Source organism: Bombina bombina, chromosome 1 (assembly GCF_027579735.1).
Source record: "Bombina bombina isolate aBomBom1 chromosome 1, aBomBom1.pri, whole genome shotgun sequence".
NCBI lineage: Eukaryota > Metazoa > Chordata > Amphibia > Anura > Bombinatoridae > Bombina > Bombina bombina.
The window spans coordinates 453,542,068-453,560,442 of NC_069499.1; the positions used below are offsets into that span (position 1 = coordinate 453,542,068).

The 18,375-nt window shown below is 39.3% G+C and overlaps 1 protein-coding gene across 3 annotated transcripts in view; it reads right to left on the reverse strand.

Moving 5' to 3' along the window:
* Nucleotides 1-18,375, reverse strand: part of LOC128645441 (neurabin-1) — an 824,161-nt gene that overhangs the window by 354,508 nt on the left and 451,278 nt on the right. For all 3 annotated transcript variants that reach the window (XM_053698450.1, XM_053698449.1, XM_053698448.1), the window contains exon 10: nt 8,379-8,475. In XM_053698450.1, the coding sequence (XP_053554425.1) occupies nt 8,379-8,475 (97 nt within the window). The remainder of the gene's footprint in view (nt 1-8,378; nt 8,476-18,375) is intronic.

Sequence of the window (18,375 nt, forward strand, 5' to 3'; positions counted from 1 at the left end):
AAAACAACATATAAAGCAAAATTATCAAATTCCTTAAATGGCAGTTTCAGGAAATGGGAAAAAATGCAAAATGAAACAAGCCTCTAGAAAACCAGAAGCAACTGAAAAGTGAGACTGAAATAGTGTGAAAAAACTGGAGCCAAGTATGACGCCCAAACATTTTGGCGCCAAGAATGACGCCCATATTTTTTGGCGCCAAAAAAACGTCTGCAATATACAAACGTCAAAAATGACGCAATTACGAAAAAATTTCCGGCGCCAACTATGACGTCGGAAATTACGAAATTTTTGTGCCAAAAAAGACTTGCGCCAAAAATGACGCAATAAATAGAAGCATTTTCTGCACCCGCGAGCCTAACAGCCCGCAATTTTTGGAAAAAAGTCAATTGAAAATTAAGGTAAGAAAAAATTAATCTATGCATTTTCCCAAAAAAATGAAACTGACAGTCTGAATGAAGGAATACTGATTATCCTGAATCATGGCAAATATAAGTTTAAACACATATGGTATATAAGAGTATATCGTCGATCTGAAAAGGGAGGTAGGAGAAGAAATCTCTACGACCGATAACAGAGAACCTATGAAATAGATCCCCTAGAGGAAGACCATTGAATTCAAATAGGCAATACTGTCTTCACATCCCTCTGACATTCACTGCACTCTGAGAGGAAAACCGGGCTTCAGCCTGCTGCGAAGCGCATATCAACGTAGAATCAAGCACAAACTTACTTCACCACCTCCATGGGAGGCAAAGTTTGTAAAACTGAATTGTGGGTGTGGTGGGGGGCGTATTTATAGGCATTTTGAGGTTTGGGAAACTTTGCCCCTTCTGGTAGAAATGTATATCCCATACGTCACTAGCTCATGGACTCTTGCTAATTACATGAAAGAAAAAGGGGGAAAAAAATCACTACTCAACGGCATAGATACGGATGTTTGTCATCCTATTTTTCTTTTAATCACCTATAAGGCTAGAGGGATATGAAACCCAAAAGTTATTTCATGATTCAGGTAGAGAACTCTATTTTAAACAACTTTCTAATTTACTTCCATTATCAATGTTTCTTCATTCACTTGGTATCTGTTGTTGAAAAGCAAGGATGTAAGCTTAGGAGCCAACCTATTTGTGGAGCACTATATGGCAGCAGTTTTGCAAGAATGTTATCCATTCGCAAGAGCACTAGATGGGCAGCACTATTTCCTGCAATGTAGTGCTCCAGATGCCTACTTAGGTATCTCTTCAACACAGAATATCATGGGAACAAAGCAAATTTGATTATAGAAGTAAATTGGAAACTTTGTATGCTTTGTCTGAATTACAAAAACATAATTTATGTAAGAACTTACCTGATAAATTCATTTCTTTCATATTAGCAAGAGTCCATGAGCTAGTGACGTATGGGATATACATTCCTACCAGGAGGGGCAAAGTTTCCCAAACCTTAAAATGCCTATAAATACACCCCTCACCACACCCACAATTCAGTTTAACGAATAGCCAAGAAGTGGGGTGATAAAAAAGTGCGAAAGCATATAAAATAAGGAATTGGAATAATTGTGCTTTATACAAAAAAATCATAACCACCACAAAAAGGGTGGGCCTCATGGACTCTTGCTAATATGAAAGAAATGAATTTATCAGGTAAGTTCTTACATAAATTATGTTTTCTTTCATGTAATTAGCAAGAGTCCATGAGCTAGTGACGTATGGGATAATGATTACCCAAGATGTGGATCTTTCCACACAAGAGTCACTAGAGAGGGAGGGATAAAATAAAGACAGCCAATTCCTGCTGAAAATAATCCACACCCAAAATAAAGTTTAATAAAAAACATAAGCAGAAGATTCAGCCTGAAACCGCTGCCTGAAGTACTTTTCTACCAAAAATTGCTTCAGAAGAAGAAAATACATCAAAAAGGTAGAATTGAAAAAGTATGCAAAGAGGACCAAGTTGCTGCTTTGCAAATCTGATCAACCGAAGCTTCATTCCTAAACGCCCAGGAAGTAGAAACTGACCTGGTAGAATGAGCTGTAATCCTCTGAGGCGGAGTTTTACCCGACTCAACATAGGCAAGATGAATTAAAGATTTCAACCAAGATGCCAAAGAAATGGCAGAAGCTTTCTGGCCTTTTCTAGAACCGGAAAAGATAACAAATAGACTAGAAGTCTTTCGGAAAGACTTAGTAGCTTCAACATAATATTTCAAAGCTCTAACAACATGCAAAGAATGCAATGCTTTCTCCTTAGAATTCTTAAGATTAGGACATAATGAAGGAACCACAATTTCTCTACTAATGTTGTTGGAAATCACAACTTTAGGTAAAAATTCAAAAGAAGTTCGCAACACCGCCTTACCCTGATGAAAAATCAGAAAAGGAGACTCACAAGAAAAGAGCAGATAATTCAGAAACTCTTCTGGCAGAAGAGATGGCCAAAAGGAACAAAACTTCCCAAGAAAGTAATTTAATGACCAATGAATGCATAGGTTCAAAGGGAGGAGCTTGAAGAGCTCCCAGAACCAAAATCAAACTCCAAGGAGGAGACATTGACTTAATGACAGGTTTTATACGAACCAAAGCTTGTACAAAACAATGAATATCAGGAAGAATAGCAATCTTTCTGTGAAAAAGAACAGAAAGAGCAGAGATTTGTCCTTTCAAGGAACTTGCAGACAAACCCTTATCTAAACCATCCTGAAGAAACTGAAAAAAATTCTCGGCATTCTAAAAGAATGCCAAGAAAAATGATGAGAAAGACACCAAAAAATATAAGTCTTCCAGACTCTATAATATATCTCTCTAGATACAGATTTACGAGCCTGTAACATAGTATTAATCACAGAGTCAGAGAAATCTCTTTGACCAAGAATCAAGCGTTCAATCTCCATACCTATAAATTTAAGGATTTCAGATCCTGATGGAAAAAAAGGACCTTGCGACAGAAAGTCTGGTCTAACGGAAGAGTCCATGGTTGGCAAGAGGCCATCCGGACAAGATCCGCATACCAAACCTGTGAGGCCATGCCGGAGCTACCAGCAGAACAAACGAGCATTCCTTCAGTATCTTGGAGATTACTCTTGGAAGAAGAACTAGAGGCGGAAAAATATAGGCAGGATGATACTTCCAAGGAAGTGAAAAATGCATCCACTGCCTCCACCTGAGGATCCTGGGATCTGGACAGATATCTGGAAAGTTTCTTGTTTAGATGAGACGCCATCAGATCTATTTCTGGAAGTTCCCACATTTGAACAATCTGAAGAAATACCTCTGGGTGAAGAGACCATTCGCCCGGATGGAACATTTGGCGGCTGAGATAATCCGCTTCCCAATTGTCTACACCTGGGATATAAACCGCAGAGATTAGACAGGAGCTGGATTCCGCCCAAACCAAAAAAATTTGAGATACTTCTTTCATAGCCAGAGGACTGTGAGTCCCTCCTTGATGATTGATGTATGCCACAGTTGTGACATTGTCTGTCTGAAAACAAATGAACTATTCTCTCTACAGAAGAGGCCAAAACTGAAGAGCTCTGAAAATTGCACGGAGTTCCAAAATATTGATCGGTAATCTCACCTCCTGAGATTCCCAAACTCCTTGTGCCGTCAGAGATCCCCACACAGCTCCCCAACCTGTGAGACTTGTATCTGTTGAAATTACAGTCCAGGTCGGAAGCACAAAAAGAAGCCCCCTAAATTAAACAATGGTGATCTGTCCACCACGTTAGAGAGTGTCGAACAATCGGTTTTTAAAGATATAAATTGAGATATCTTTGTGTAATCCTTGCACCATTGATTCAGCATACAGAGCTGAAGAGGTCGCATGTGAAAACGAGCAAAGGGGATCGCGTCCGATGCAGCAGTCATAAGACCTAGAATTTCCATGCATAAGATTACCGAAGGGAATGATTGTGACTGAAGGTTTCGACAAGCTGAAATCAATTTTAGACGTCTTTTGTCTGTTAAAGACAGAGTCATGGACACTGAATCTATCTGGAAACCCAGAAAGGTTACCCTTGACTGAGGAATCAATGAACTTTTTGGTAAATTGATCCTCCAACCATGATCTTGAAGAAACAACACAAATCGATTCGCATGAGATTCTTCGAATGAGAAGACTGAGCAAATACCAAGATAATCGCCCAAATAAGGAAATACCAAAACCCCGTTCTCTGAATACAGAAAGAAGGGCACCGAGAATCTTTGAAAAAAATTCTTGGAACTGAGGCTAGGCCAAACGGTAGAGCCACAAAACTGGTAATGCTTGTCTAAAAAGAGAATCTCAGACACTAAAAATGATCTGGATGAATCGGAATATGCAGATACACATCCTGTAAATCTATTGTAGACATATAATGCCCTTACTAAACAAAAGGCAGAATAGTCCTACAGTAACCATCTTGAATGTTGGTATCCTTACATAACGATTCAATATTGATAGATCCGGAACTGGTCTGAAGGAATTGACCTTCTTTGGTACAATGAAGAGATAAAATAAAACCCTAGTCCCTGTTCCAGAACTGGAACTGGCATAATTACTCCAGCCAACTCTAGATCTGAAACACATTTCAGAAATGCTGAGCCTTGCTGTGTTAACTGGGACACGGGAAAGAAAAAAAAAAAAATCTCTTAGCAGGAGGCCTTAACTGAAGCCAATTCTGTACCTTTCTGAAACAATGTTCTGAAACCAGAGATTGAGAACGGAATTGATCCAAATTCCTTTGAAGAAAACGTAATCTGCCCCATACCAGCTGAACTGGAAAAAAGGGCCGCACCTTCATGGGTACTTAGGAGCTGACTATAGGTTTCTATAAGGCTTGGATATATTCCAAACTGGAAAAAGTTTCCAAACTGATACCACTCCTGAGGATGAAGGATCAGGCTTTTGTTCCTTATTATGAAAAAAAGAACGAAAAAATGATTATTACCCTGGACAGAAAGGGAAAACAAAGTTGACTTAGAAGACATATCAGCATTCCAAGTTTAATCCATAAAGATTTTCTAGCTAAAATAGCTAGAGACATATACCTGACATCAACACTAATGATATCAAAAGATGGTATCACCAATAAAATTATTAGCATGTTATAGAATAATAATAATGCTATAAAATTATGATCTGTTACTTGTTGTGCTAAAACTTCTAATGAAGCTGCAGCAACATCCGGTAAAAATATAGCAGGTCTAAGAAGATTACCTGAAAATAAGTAAACTTTTCTTAGAAAGGATTCAATTTTCTTATCTAAAGGATCCTTAAATTTAGTACTATCTGCCGTAGAAATAGTAGTACATTTTAGCAGGAATAGAGACAGCCCCAAACCTTAGGGATTTTGTCCCAAAAAACTCTAATCTGTCAGATGGCACAGGATATAATTGCTTAAACGTTTAGAAGGAGTAAAAGAATTACCCAAATTATTCCATTCCCTGGAAATTACTTCAGAAAAAACATCAGGGAGATTAAACACTTCTGGAATAACTACAGGAGATTTAAAAACCCTATTTAAACGTTTGGATTCAGTATCAAGAGGACCAGAATCCTCTATATCTAAAGCAATTAATACTTCTTTAAAATAAAGAACGAATAAATTCCATCTTGAACAAATACAAAGATTTATCAGCATCAACCTCTGAGACAGAAACCTCTGAACCAGAAGAACCATTATCAGTATCAGAATGATGATGTTCATTTAAAAATTCATCTGAAAAAAAGAGAAGTTTTAAAGGACTTTTATGTAAACTAGAAGGAGAAATAACAGACATAGCCTTCTAAATGGATTTAAAATAAAATCTCTTATGTTTATCAGGAACACTGATGTTGACGGAACAGCAACAGGTAATATAACAGTACTAAAGGAAATTTTATCTGCATTAATAAGTTTGTCATGACATGCAATACAAACAACAGCTGGAGAAACAGATACCAAAAATTTATAGCAGATACACTTAGCTTGGTAGCTCCAGCCCCGGCAGTGATTTTCCTAAAGTATCTTCTGACTCAGTTGCAACGTGGAACATCTTGCAATATGTAATAGAAAAAACAACATATAAAGCAAAATTGAACAAAATCCTTAAATGACAGTTTCAGGAATGGGAAAAAAATGCCAGTGAACAAGCTTCTAGCAACCAGAAGCAATAAATAATGAGACTTAAATAATGTGGAGACAAAAGCGACGCCCATATTTTTTTTAGCGCCAAACAAGGCGCCCACATTATTTGGCGCCTAAATGCTTTTGGCGCCAAAAATGACGCCACATCCGGAACGCCGACATTTTTGGCGCAAAATAACGTCAAAAAAATGACGCAACTTCCGGCGACACGTATGACGCCGGAAACGGAAAAGAATTTTTGCGCCAAAAAAATCCGCGCCAAGAATGACGCAATAAAATGAAGCATTTTCAGCCCCCGCGAGCCTAACAGCCCACAGGGAAAAAAGAGTCAAATTTTTGAAAGGTAAGAAAAAATGATTAATTCAAATGCATTATCCCAAATATGAAACTGATTGTCTGAAAAATAAGGAAAGTTGAACATTCTGAGTCAAGGCAAATAAATGTTTGAATACATATATTTAGAACTTTATAAACAAAGTGCCCAACCATAGCTTAGAGTGTCACAGAAAATAAGATTTACTTACCCCAGGACACTCATCTACATGTTTGTAGAAAGCCAAACCAGTACTGAAACGAGAATCAGCAGAGGTAATGGTATATATAAGAGTATATCGTCGATCTGAAAAGGGAGGTAAGAGATGAATCTCTACGACCGATAACAGAGAACCTATGAAATAGACCCCGTAGAAGGAGATCACTGCATTCAAATAGGCAATACTCTCCTCACATCCCTCTGACATTCACTGCACGCTGAGAGGAAAACCGGGCTCCAACTTGCTGCGGAGCGCATATCAACGTAGAATCTAGCACAAACTTACTTCACCACCTCCATCGGAGGCAAAGTTTGTAAAACTGAATTGTGGGTGTGGTGAGGGGTGTATTTATAGGCATTTTAAGGTTTGGGAAACTTTGCCCCTCCTGGTAGGAATGTATATCCCATACGTCACTAGCTCATGGACTCTTGCTAATTACATGAAAGAAATATATATTTTCTTTGTTTCATATCCATATTAAGTCCAGAGAAATGTCACATAAGCTAATATTCACAAAGGGCTTTAGTTTATTATAATCTTGGTGATTTTCCATGGAGTGTTCAGAATGTATTTTTTTTCATGGAGGTGGGGAGAGTCCATGAGAATTCTTGGGAATTCAACGCCTGATCCCCAGGAGGAGGCAAATACTTCCAAAACTCCAAGAGTACTTAATCTCCCTCACCTCTATGGCATGTTAGTTTTATTTTTGCCTCCTTTGATAGTCTGTCACTGTCTGTAATGATCTCATTTGGGGCCGGCGGTAGGTGTTGGAGGGAAGGAGCAAGGCGGGTGGACAGCCCAGAGGCCTGGATGTAGCTACTAAGTCACAGGGTACTTTACCCAACATACCCTATTGACGTAGTAGCTACATCCAACCTTCTGGCTTATGCTGCAGTACCATCATTCACAGGCAGAAGGCATCTCCCTTCATATGTTATGATTGTGCTTCCGTTACCATACGCAGGTTGGTGTGGGAGGGTCTTAATGACAATCAGTTTGGGTGGGGGACCACTACACTACAGAAAAAAGCAAAAAAATAGTAAACATAAAAAAGTGACTAGTATACAGCCTTGTTTTTATGCCTCAAAGAACAATGGAATACACATCACCATATACATATTTCTTAATTTTTAGAAGAACTGCAAAGAAAACATTATTAAGGCAGCTAAAAGAAGAATTCTGACGTTTCGGAACTAACGTAATAGGTTTTCAATATATGCATGTGCACAATAAATTCAGTTTTTGCACTTATTAAAGTATGTAACTAGTGACTAGGTTGTCAGTATGAACTACTTTGCTAAATTTCGTTGGCCAATAAACTCATAATTTAATTCCCCATAAAAGGATTAACTGATTCCCTATCATTATTTATTATTTCTGCTTTTCCAGAAATTCAAATACAAAAATGTTTTTTCCCCCACTGGCCCAAAGAGTAAAGGGTATTCCTTAGAGCTCAAAGCATTGTGGTAGCAAAAGGCTGTATGGAGGTAGGTCCCACAGGTGTTCTGGCAAGTAGATTTATGCTAGCGATTTGTAAAGAAGGGAGGTACAAAGAGGTCACCTGAAACATTATAACTCAATGTGTCAGTCATGTGGGCAAGAAGATAGTGGCTATCTTTTTTTAAGCTGTTTATCATCCAGTGTAATGTTATGAGAGAGCAGCACTGTATCCTCTCATAACATGTCTTCCACCTCTTTTCTTATATTTCAATATTTCAGCTTAGTGATAAGTTACTTACCTTTGTATGAAACATATTAATTTGTTCCATATGTTTTCTATCTTTTTCTTTTAAAAATTCTCTGTGCTCCTCCTCTTTTTTTTCAAATTCTATTTCCCTAAAAAAAACAAAAAAAAATACATCTAGCCTTAAAAGGAGGGTTTAGATTGAGAAACATCAAAAGGTGCAACCTGTTAAATGAGTATAAACACTTTATTAGACATAAAAACATAACGTTTGCTGTTTGTACATTTTGTCTTTAGAAAGTTATGTCAGCCCTGAGTTTGCCATGTTGGCTACATTCACATAAAGGAAGAAGTGCCCTGAGTGTTAGGGCTCTCTCGCACTGCTCTTACACACTGGCCAAACACACCTGCATCCTAGAGTAACCGAAAGAGCAAACTAAGTGCTAATAAAAAGCCAAGAAACTTTCTAATGAAAAATATATATATATATTTTTGTCTTTTCTCCAAAAGATAAATTGCATTTATACAAGATTTTCATTAGAATGAGCAAAATGTTGTTTCTGTAATACCATATATAATAGACAAACATACAGAAGACATTTTAAATACAGATTACAGAAATATCAATATCATATTGAGCTGTTTCTATACTTCCATAAAGGGACAGTAAAGTCAAAATTAAACTTTCATGATTCAGATAGAGCGTACAATTATAAAGGGATAGAAAGGTCAAAATTTAAATGTGCACAGGTGAATTTCATTTTTAACCTCTTAAGGACATATGACGGAATTTTTCCGTCATAAAACAATTGAGCAAACTGAAAGCTGTGTCCTTAAAGGGTTAAAGAGAAGCTAGCTGCTGATTGGTGCCTGCACACATTTATCTCTTATGATTGGTTAACTACGTGTATTCAGCTAGCTGCCACTAGTGCAATGCTGCTGCTTCAGCAAAGGATAAAAAGACAATAAAGCAAATTTAACAATAGAAAAACATAGCTTTTGCTAGAAGATTTTTTGCTAATAAAACTAAAAGTATATTGCAAAAACGCTAATATTTAAAATTGAAATGCAACCATGCAGATTTAATTTTGGACCTCTATTCCTTTACGCAACTTTCCAATGTCCTTATAATTTCTAATTCACTTTGATCTTTTGGTATACTTTGTTAAAAAACCTTACCTAGGTATGCTCAGGAGCAGTATTGCACTACTGGGAGCTAGCTGTTGATTGGTGTCTGTACATTGAAAAGTTGTAAAATTGTATGCTTATGTAAATCATGAAAGAAAACATTTGGGCATCATGCCTCTTTAACCCCTAGACGTCGTTAGGACGTTCCCTGCCGCCCTAACAGCACCAGGCTTTAACGCCGTTAGGATGGCATGGAATGTCCTAACTGTTCCGGCAGCCTGCACCCTTTCTATTGCCTCGGTCAATGCAGCAAAGTAACAGTCAATGAGTGGAATCATTGGCTGTCACCACTGTATCTGCTTCCTCTCTTCCCTCACTGCGATCTAAGAGGGAGAAAGGAAGACATTGCTTCCTTGTGATATATATATATATATATATATATATATATATATATATATATATATATATATATATATATATAAATAACTTTTTCACTGCTGATCACAGTGTTATTACTAGATCAGCCAGATCAGTCGTTTTGGGGTATTATTTTTGGGTTTGTTTTTTTTAGTTGCAGTTAAATCCTTTCCTTAAATTTTTAAGTTTAACCCTGTCCTGTCCTTTTCTGCTGTTCCTGAAACCACCCTTTGTCCAAGATCTTTCCCTGTTTTTTTTTTTTTTTTAGTATATATAATTTTTTTAAAAAATATGAGGGAATTGGGGGTGGTGCATGGGGTGTAGTGAGGGATTTAGTGTTACTGTTAGGAATAAAAAAGATCCCCTATGACAACACACTATATAGAAGAAGAGGCTTACATAATTCTTGCACAAGATTCAGGGAATGAAACCTTACCTGCTTTATCTGATAGCAAAACTCTTACAGCATCAGATATGGAGCCCCTGGATGACTCATCTAGTGATGGTGCTCCCTGCCTACCACCAACTAAAATTGAGGCGCCAAACAATAGCAGTAGAAAATATGCTACCCCCAAATTTAAGTGCCCCTAAAATACCCATTTACAGCAACACCTTGCATCACAACCAAAAATAAAGTTTGTGAGCTGATTAATTATTTACACTTCTTTATGACAGATAAATTGTTTGAGAATATAGTTGCTCAAACAAATTTATATGCCAGCCAGTATTTGTCAGAAAATCCCCAATCTCAATATGTAAGAAAAAATACCTGACACCCCCAGTGACCTATCTGAAATTAAAATGCTTTTGACAACGACATTGTTAAAGGGATACAACCCAAAAAAAATTATTTTGTGATTCAGATAGAGCATGCAATTTTAAGCAACTTTTAATTTACTCCTATTATCCCATTTTCTTCATGCTCTTGGTATCTTTATTTGAAAAGCAAGAATGTAAGTTACGATGACGGCCCCTTTTTGGTGAACAACCTGGGTTGTTCTTGCTGACTGGTGGATAAATTCACCCACCAATAAACAAGTGCTGCCCAGTGTCCTGAACCAAAAATGGTCTGGCTCCTTAGCTTAGATGCCTTTTTCAAAATAGCAAGAAAACAAAGAAAAATTTATAGGAGTAAATTAGAAAGTTACTTAAAAATGGCATGCTCTATCTGAATCACGGTATAGTAAAGAAACCCAGCATTCATTCGTACTGGAACCAGAACCCCATCCTTTCTACCCCACTTTTCCAAGGGAACATGAAGAGGGACAGAAACGAAAAGCTGCTGCATTTCCTTAATTTTAACAATAATGCCCAGTGCCCCCCTAGAAGTAACCCCTTGCATGAAAGGCTATATAAGATACAGCCCCTGATAAACCACATTTCATTAAATTACACCCCCTGGCCAAAGACTAATCCCTTATGAAATTTAAACGGATACTAAACCCAATTTTTTTTATTCAGAAAGAACATGCAATTTTATGAAAGAAAAAAAATGGGTTAAGTATCCCTTAAGGGAAGATTGCTTTATATTCCATCCAAGTGGTCACGATAAGAAATAACACTTTTAAAATTGTGCGAATGCAGTACAGGGCATTTTGCATTTACGAGGGAAGAGATAGCCACCTCGATCCACCTGGCTGCCCCAATTCAATTGGAACAAACATTAAAAAACTGTATAGGCACTCCTCCTACACTTGATGAATAAAGGGTACCAGCTAGGCTGGACAATTATTACACAAGCATAAGGTTGTTTAAAAATGTCTCAAAAGCAACATAGGCCCAAAATCAATGTGCCACATTTCCATGTAAATGGGAAGGCCCATGTTTGGCCCTGTAACCTCCCTGAAACCCCATAAAAGTTTAGTAAAACATCTTGAAAAATAAACAAAAGGGTGGGTCATGGACTCACCACATCTTGAAGAAATAAAGCATAAATTTTGTTTTCTTCTAAAGATGTGGTGAGTCCACGGGTTCATCTTAATTACTGTTGGGAACCAATACCCAAGCTAGAGGACACAGATGAATAGCATGCCTAAACAGAAGACACCACCACCTGCAGAACCTTTCTCCCAAAAGCCGCCTCAGCAGAGGCAAAAGTATCAAATCTGTAAAATTTAGCAAAAGTATGTAAGGAAGACCAAGTTACAGCCTTGCAAATTAGTTCCATAGAGGCTTCATTTTTGAAAGCCCAAGAAGAGGCCACAGCCGTGGTGGAATGAGCCATAATTCTCTCCAGAGGATGCTCCCCAGCAGACTCATATGCCAGACTAATCACACTACAAAACCAAAAGGCAAGAGTAGAAGCAGTAGCTTTCTGACCCCTACGCTTACCAGCAAATCAAACAAAGAGAGCAGAAGACTTGCGAAAGACCTTAGTCGCCTCCAAAAAGAAAATAAGGGCACAAACCACATCCAAATTGTGCAACAGACATTCTTTACCCGAAGGCGGCTTCGGACACAGCGATGAAACAACAATCTCCTGATTAATATTCTTAGTGGAAACAACTTTGGGAAGCTTATCCGCATGAAAGATAAGGGGAATCAAACTGCAAGGCGGAGAGTTCAGAAACCCTCCGCTCAGAAGAAATAGCCAAAAGAAAAAGCAATTTACAGTACAACAATTTAATGCCCACAGAATGCATTGGCTCAAACGGAGTCCTCTGCAAAACTTTAAGAACAAGTTTAAGACTCCAAGGTGGAGTAACATGTTTAAACATAGGCCTGATTCTGACCAAGGCCTGACAAAAGGATTGAACGACTGGGACATCTGCCAAACGCTTGTGTAACAGAACAGATAAGGCTGAAATTTGACCCTTCAGAGTACTAACAGATAACCCTTTCTCCAGACCCTCCTGAAGAAAAAGGAAATTTATGCTTACCCGATAAATTGATTTCTTCTACGATACAAGTCCACGGATTTCATCCTTACTTGTGGGATATTATCCTCCTGCTAACAGGAAGTGGCAAAGAGCACCACAGCAGAGCTGTATATATAGCTCCTCCCTTCCCCTCCACCTCCAGTCATTCGACCGAAGGTTATAGGAAGAGAAAGGAAAAGCTAAAAGGTGCAGAGGTGACTGAAGTTATAAATAATAAAAAACAGAATCTGTCTAAAATTGACAGGGAGGGCCGTGGACTCGTCGTATCGTAGAAGAAATCAATTTATCAGGTAAGCATACATTTCCTTTTCTTCTACAAGATACGACAAGTCCACAGACTTCCTCCTTACTTGTGGGATACAATACCAAAGCAACAGGACACGGATGAAAGGGAGGGACAAGACAGAGACCTAAACGGAAGGCACCACTGCTTGAAGAACTTTTCTCCCAAAAACAGCCTCAGAAGAAGCAAAAGTATCAAATTTGTAAAATTTGTAAAAAGTATGAATGGACGACCAAGTCACAGCCTTACAAATCTGTTCAACAGATGCATCGTTTTTAAAAGCCCATGTGGAAGCCACAGCCCTAGTAGAATGAGCCGTAATTCTTTCAGGAGGCTGCTGTCCAGCAGTCTCATATGCCAGGCGGATGATACTTCTCAACCAAAAAGAAAGAGAGGTAGCCATAGCTTTCTGACCCCTACGCTCTCCAGAATAAACAATGAAAATGATTGACGGAATTCCATAGTTGCCTGAAAGTAAAACTTTAAGGCACAAACCATGTCCAGGTTATGTAACAGACGCTCTTTCTTAGAAGGAGTAGGACACAAGGAAGGAACAACAATTTCCTGATTAATATTCTTATTCAAAACAACCAATAACTTTATATCTATGGAATGTAAAGGTTCAAACGGAAGAAGAACTAAATTCAAACTCCAGGGAGGAGTAATTGGTCTAAATACAGGCTTAATTCTGGTTAGAGCCTGACAAAAAGACTGAACATCTGGCACATCTGCCAAACGTTTGTGAAACAAAATGGACAATGCAGAAATTTGTCCCTTTAAGGAACTAGCTGATAGGCCTTTCTCCAATCCTTCTTGGAGAAAAGACAGAATCCTAGGAATCCTAACTTTACTCCATGAGTAGCCCTTGGATTCACACCAATAAAGATATTTACGCCATATCTTATGATAGATTTTTCTAGTGACAGGCTTTCTAGCCTGTATCAAAGTACTGATAACAGAATCAGAGAATCCTCGCTTCGATAAAATCAAGCGTTCAATCTCCACGCAGTCAGCTGCAGAGAAGTTATATTTGGATGTTGGAAAGGACCTTGAATGAGAAGGTCCTGTCTCAAAGGAAGTTTCCACGGTGGTAGTGAAGACATGTCCACTAGATCCGCATACCAAGTCCTGCGTGGCCACGCAAGCGCTATCAAGATCACTGAAGCTCTCTCCTGTCTGATTCGAGCAATCACGCGTGGAAGGAGAGAAAACGGTGGAAACACATAAGCTAGGCTGAACGACCAAGGCACTGCCAAGGCATCTATCAGTTCGGCCTGGGGATCCCTCGACCTGGATCCGTATCTTGGAAGCTTGGCATTCTGTCGAGATGCCATCAGATCCAATTTCGGTTTGCCCCATCGGCGAATCAATGAGGCAAATACCTCCGGATGGAGTTCCCACTCCCCCGGATGAGAAGTCTGTATGCTTAGAAAATCCGCTTCCCAGTTCTCTACACCTGGGATGTGGATTGCTGACAGATGACAAAAGTGGGCCTCCGCCCAATGGATTATTTTGGATACCTCTCTCATCGCTAAGGAACTCCTTGTTCCCCCCTGATGATTGATATAGGCCACAGTTGTAATGTTGTCCGACTGGAATCTGATGAATTTGGCCGAAGCCAACTGAGGCCATGCCTGAAGCGCATTGAATATTGCTCTCAGTTCCAGAATATTGATTGGAAGTAGAGACTCCACCTGAGTCCAAACACCCTGAGCTTTCAGGGAATTCCAGACTGCACCCCAGCCCAGAAGGCTGGAGTCCGTTGCCACTATCACCCACGAGGGTCTGCGGAAGCAAGTCCCCTGGGACAGATGATCCAGCGACAACCACCAAAGAAAAGAGTCTCTAGTTTCTTGATCTAGATTTATCTTAAGAGATAAATCTGCATAATCCCCATTCCACTGTCCGAGCATGCACAACTGCAGAAGTCTGAGATGAAAGCGAGCAAACGGAATGATGTCCATTGCCGCTACCGATTACCTCCATATACTGAGCCACTGATGGCCGAGGAATGGACTGAAGTGCTCGGCAAGTATTTAGAATCTTTGATTTTCTGACCTCCATCAGAAATATTTTCATGGCTACCGAGTCTATCAGAGTTCCCAAGAAAGGAACCCTTGTCTGTGGGACAAGTGAACTCTTCTCTATGTTTACCTTCCAGCCGTGAGTTCTCAGAAAAGACAGCACTGTGTCCGTGTGAGATTTTGTCAGATGATATGTTGACGCCTGGATCAGAATATCGTCCAGATAAGGCGCCACCACTATTCCTCGCGGTCTGAGAACCGCCAAAAGAGATCCTAGAACCTTTGTGAAGATTCTGGGTGCTGTGGCCAACCCGAAGGGAAGAGCCACAAACTGATAATGTTTGTCCAAGAAGGCAAACCTTAGAAACTGATGATGATCCTTGTGGATAGTAATATGAAGGTAAGCATCCTTCAAGTCCACGGTAGTTATATATTGACCCTCCTGGATCATTGGTAAAATTGTTCGTATTGTCTCCATCTTGAATGATGGAACTCTTAGAAATTTGTTTAGACACTTGAGGTCTAAAATGGGTCTGAAAGTTCCCTCTTTTTTGGGAACCACAAATAGGTTTGAGTAAAACCCCTGTCCCTGTCCCAATTTTGAAACTGGACAAATTACTCCAATAGTAAAAAGGTCTTTTACACAGCGTAAGAACGCCTCTCTTTTTATCTGGTTTGCAGATAACTTTGAAAGATGAAATCTCCCTCTTAGGAGAAAATCCTTGAATTCCAATTGATAACCGTGGATCACTATTTCTAGTGCCCAGGGGTCCTGAACATCTCTTGCCCAAGCCTGGGCAAAGAAAGAGAGTCTGCCCCCTACTAGATCCGGTCCCGGATCGGGGGCCGCCCCTTCATGCTGTCTTAGGAGCAGCAGCAGGCTTCTTGGATTGTTTACCCTTATTCCAGTTCTGATTGGGTCTTCAGACTGACTTAGATTGGGTAAAATTCCCTTCCTGCTTTGTAGAAGAAGAGGAAGCGGGGGGAGGGGGTCCTCCTTTAAAGTTCCGAAAGAAACAAAAATTATTCTGTTTACCCCTCATCTTAACAGACTTATCCTGAGGTAGGGCATGGCCTTTACCTCCTGTAATGTCAGAAATGATTTCCTTCAATTCAGGTCAAAAAAGGCTCTTACCCTTAAAAGGAATAGCTAAACGCTTAGTTTTTGATGAGACATCAGCAGACCAAGATTTGAGCCACAATGATCTACGTGCTAAAATAGCAAATCCTGCATTCTTTGCCGCTAATTTAGCAATTTGAAAAGCTGCATCAGTAATTAAAGAATTAGCTAGCTTGAGAGCCTTAATTCTATCTAAGATGTCATCTAATGGAGTCTCAATCTTAAGAGACTCTTCTAGAGCCTCAAACTAAAAAGATGCTGCAGTAGTTACTGGAACATTGCAAGCCATAGGTTGTAAAAGAAACCCCTGATTAACAAATAATTTCTTTAGTAGACCCTCTAATTTCTTATCCATAGGGTCTTTGACAGCACAACTATCCTCAATGGGTCGAGTAGTACGCTTAGCTAGGGTAGATAAAGCTCCCTCTACCTTAGGGACCGTTTGCCATGAGTCCCGAATAGTATTTGAAATTCTCTTAGGAACCGGAAAAACATCAGTGTAAGTAGGTACTTCTAAATATTTATCCATTTTACACGATTTCTCGGGAGGAATTACAATAGGGTCACAATCATCCAGAGTCGCTAAAACCTCCCTAAGCAACAGGCGGAGGTGTTCAAGCTTAAATTTAAAGGACATAGCGTACGAATCTGTCTGAGGTAAAACATTCCCTGAATCTGAAATTTCAGCCTCAGACAGTAATTCCCTGATCCCCAACTCAGAACACTGTGAGGGTACATCGGAAATAGCTAATAAAGCATCAGAGGATTCATCATTTACATTAATACCTGACCTACTGAGTTTACCCTGCAACACTGGTAATTTAGATAATACCTCTGTAAGGGTAGTTGACATAACTGCAGCCATCTCCTGCAGAGTAAAAGAATTAGACACACTAGAAGTACTTGGCGTCGCTTGTGTGGGCGTTAAAGGTTGTGACACTTGGGTAGAATTGGATGGCATATCCTGATTCTCTTCAGACTGAGAATCATCTTTAGGCACACTATCTTGACCTAATATATGGTCTTTACAATGTAAGGCTCTTTCAGTACAAGAGTTACACAATGTTAGAGTAGGTTGCACAATAGCTTCTAAACACATAGAACAATGAGATTCAGATTCCTCAATGTCAGACATGTTGAACAGACTAGTAATAACCACAAAAGTCGTTTAAACACTTATTTATTGCTTAAAATAAACTTTTGAAAAAACGTGTACTGCACCTTTAAGAAAAGAAAAAGTGAACAATTTTTCAAAAATGCTTAAACAACGTTAAATTAACTCCAAATTTAACTTTAAATCGTTGGTTTACCCAAAAATTACTGCACCCAGAAGTAAGGGCAGAAATAAGGCTCTTAAAGTACTTAGATCAACAATATGTTATTTAACAGTCAAAAATAACCTCTGCACCTCGCCACAGCTCCTCTGTGGCGCCTACCTGCCCCCAGGGTACTTCGAAACAACTTTCCAACACTCCAGACCAGCTTGCACAGCCAGGAGCCACCAGAGTTACTGCTTGCTGCTGCCTAGCCTGAAGGAAAAGTGCGCATCTGAGCGCGCAAAAATAAGCCACGCCCCTTAAGGCTGATGCCGGAGTAGGCCCAAACACAACCGCATGGGAAAGCGGTTTTACACCTAAGTTATGCACAACACAGTTTAACCCCTCAAACGCACCATTAAACATGATTTCAATGCCGAAAATAAAAACGTAATGTATAATTTTTCTTTGTCTCTCCCATGTCACAAAATGCCCATATAAAGTCAACCATTTAGAAATAAAATCTAGGGCATCCAGTAATACCCCTCTTTGTAAAATAGGATTATTGCTTACCCTATTCCCATACAGGGAAATAAATGTTAGCCATTTCTGATATACCAAGTCTCCTCAGAATAAAAAGGCTGCACATACCTTAAAGCTGCTTGTAGCATGAAACCGGTCTCCACACTGAAGATGTCTCATGTTTACCTTCAGAAGTTTTGTGGGAACCAGCATAGATCTTAGTTACAACTGCTAAGATCATCAACCTCAGGGCAGAAATCTTCTTCCATATCCCCCTGAGGAAAATAGTACTCACCGGTACCATTTAAAATAAACAACTTCTTGATTGAAGAAACTAAAATTAACACCTCACTTTACCATGTCTTCCTAGAATAACACAGGCAAAGAGAATGACTGGGGGTGGAGGGGAAGGGAGGAGCTATA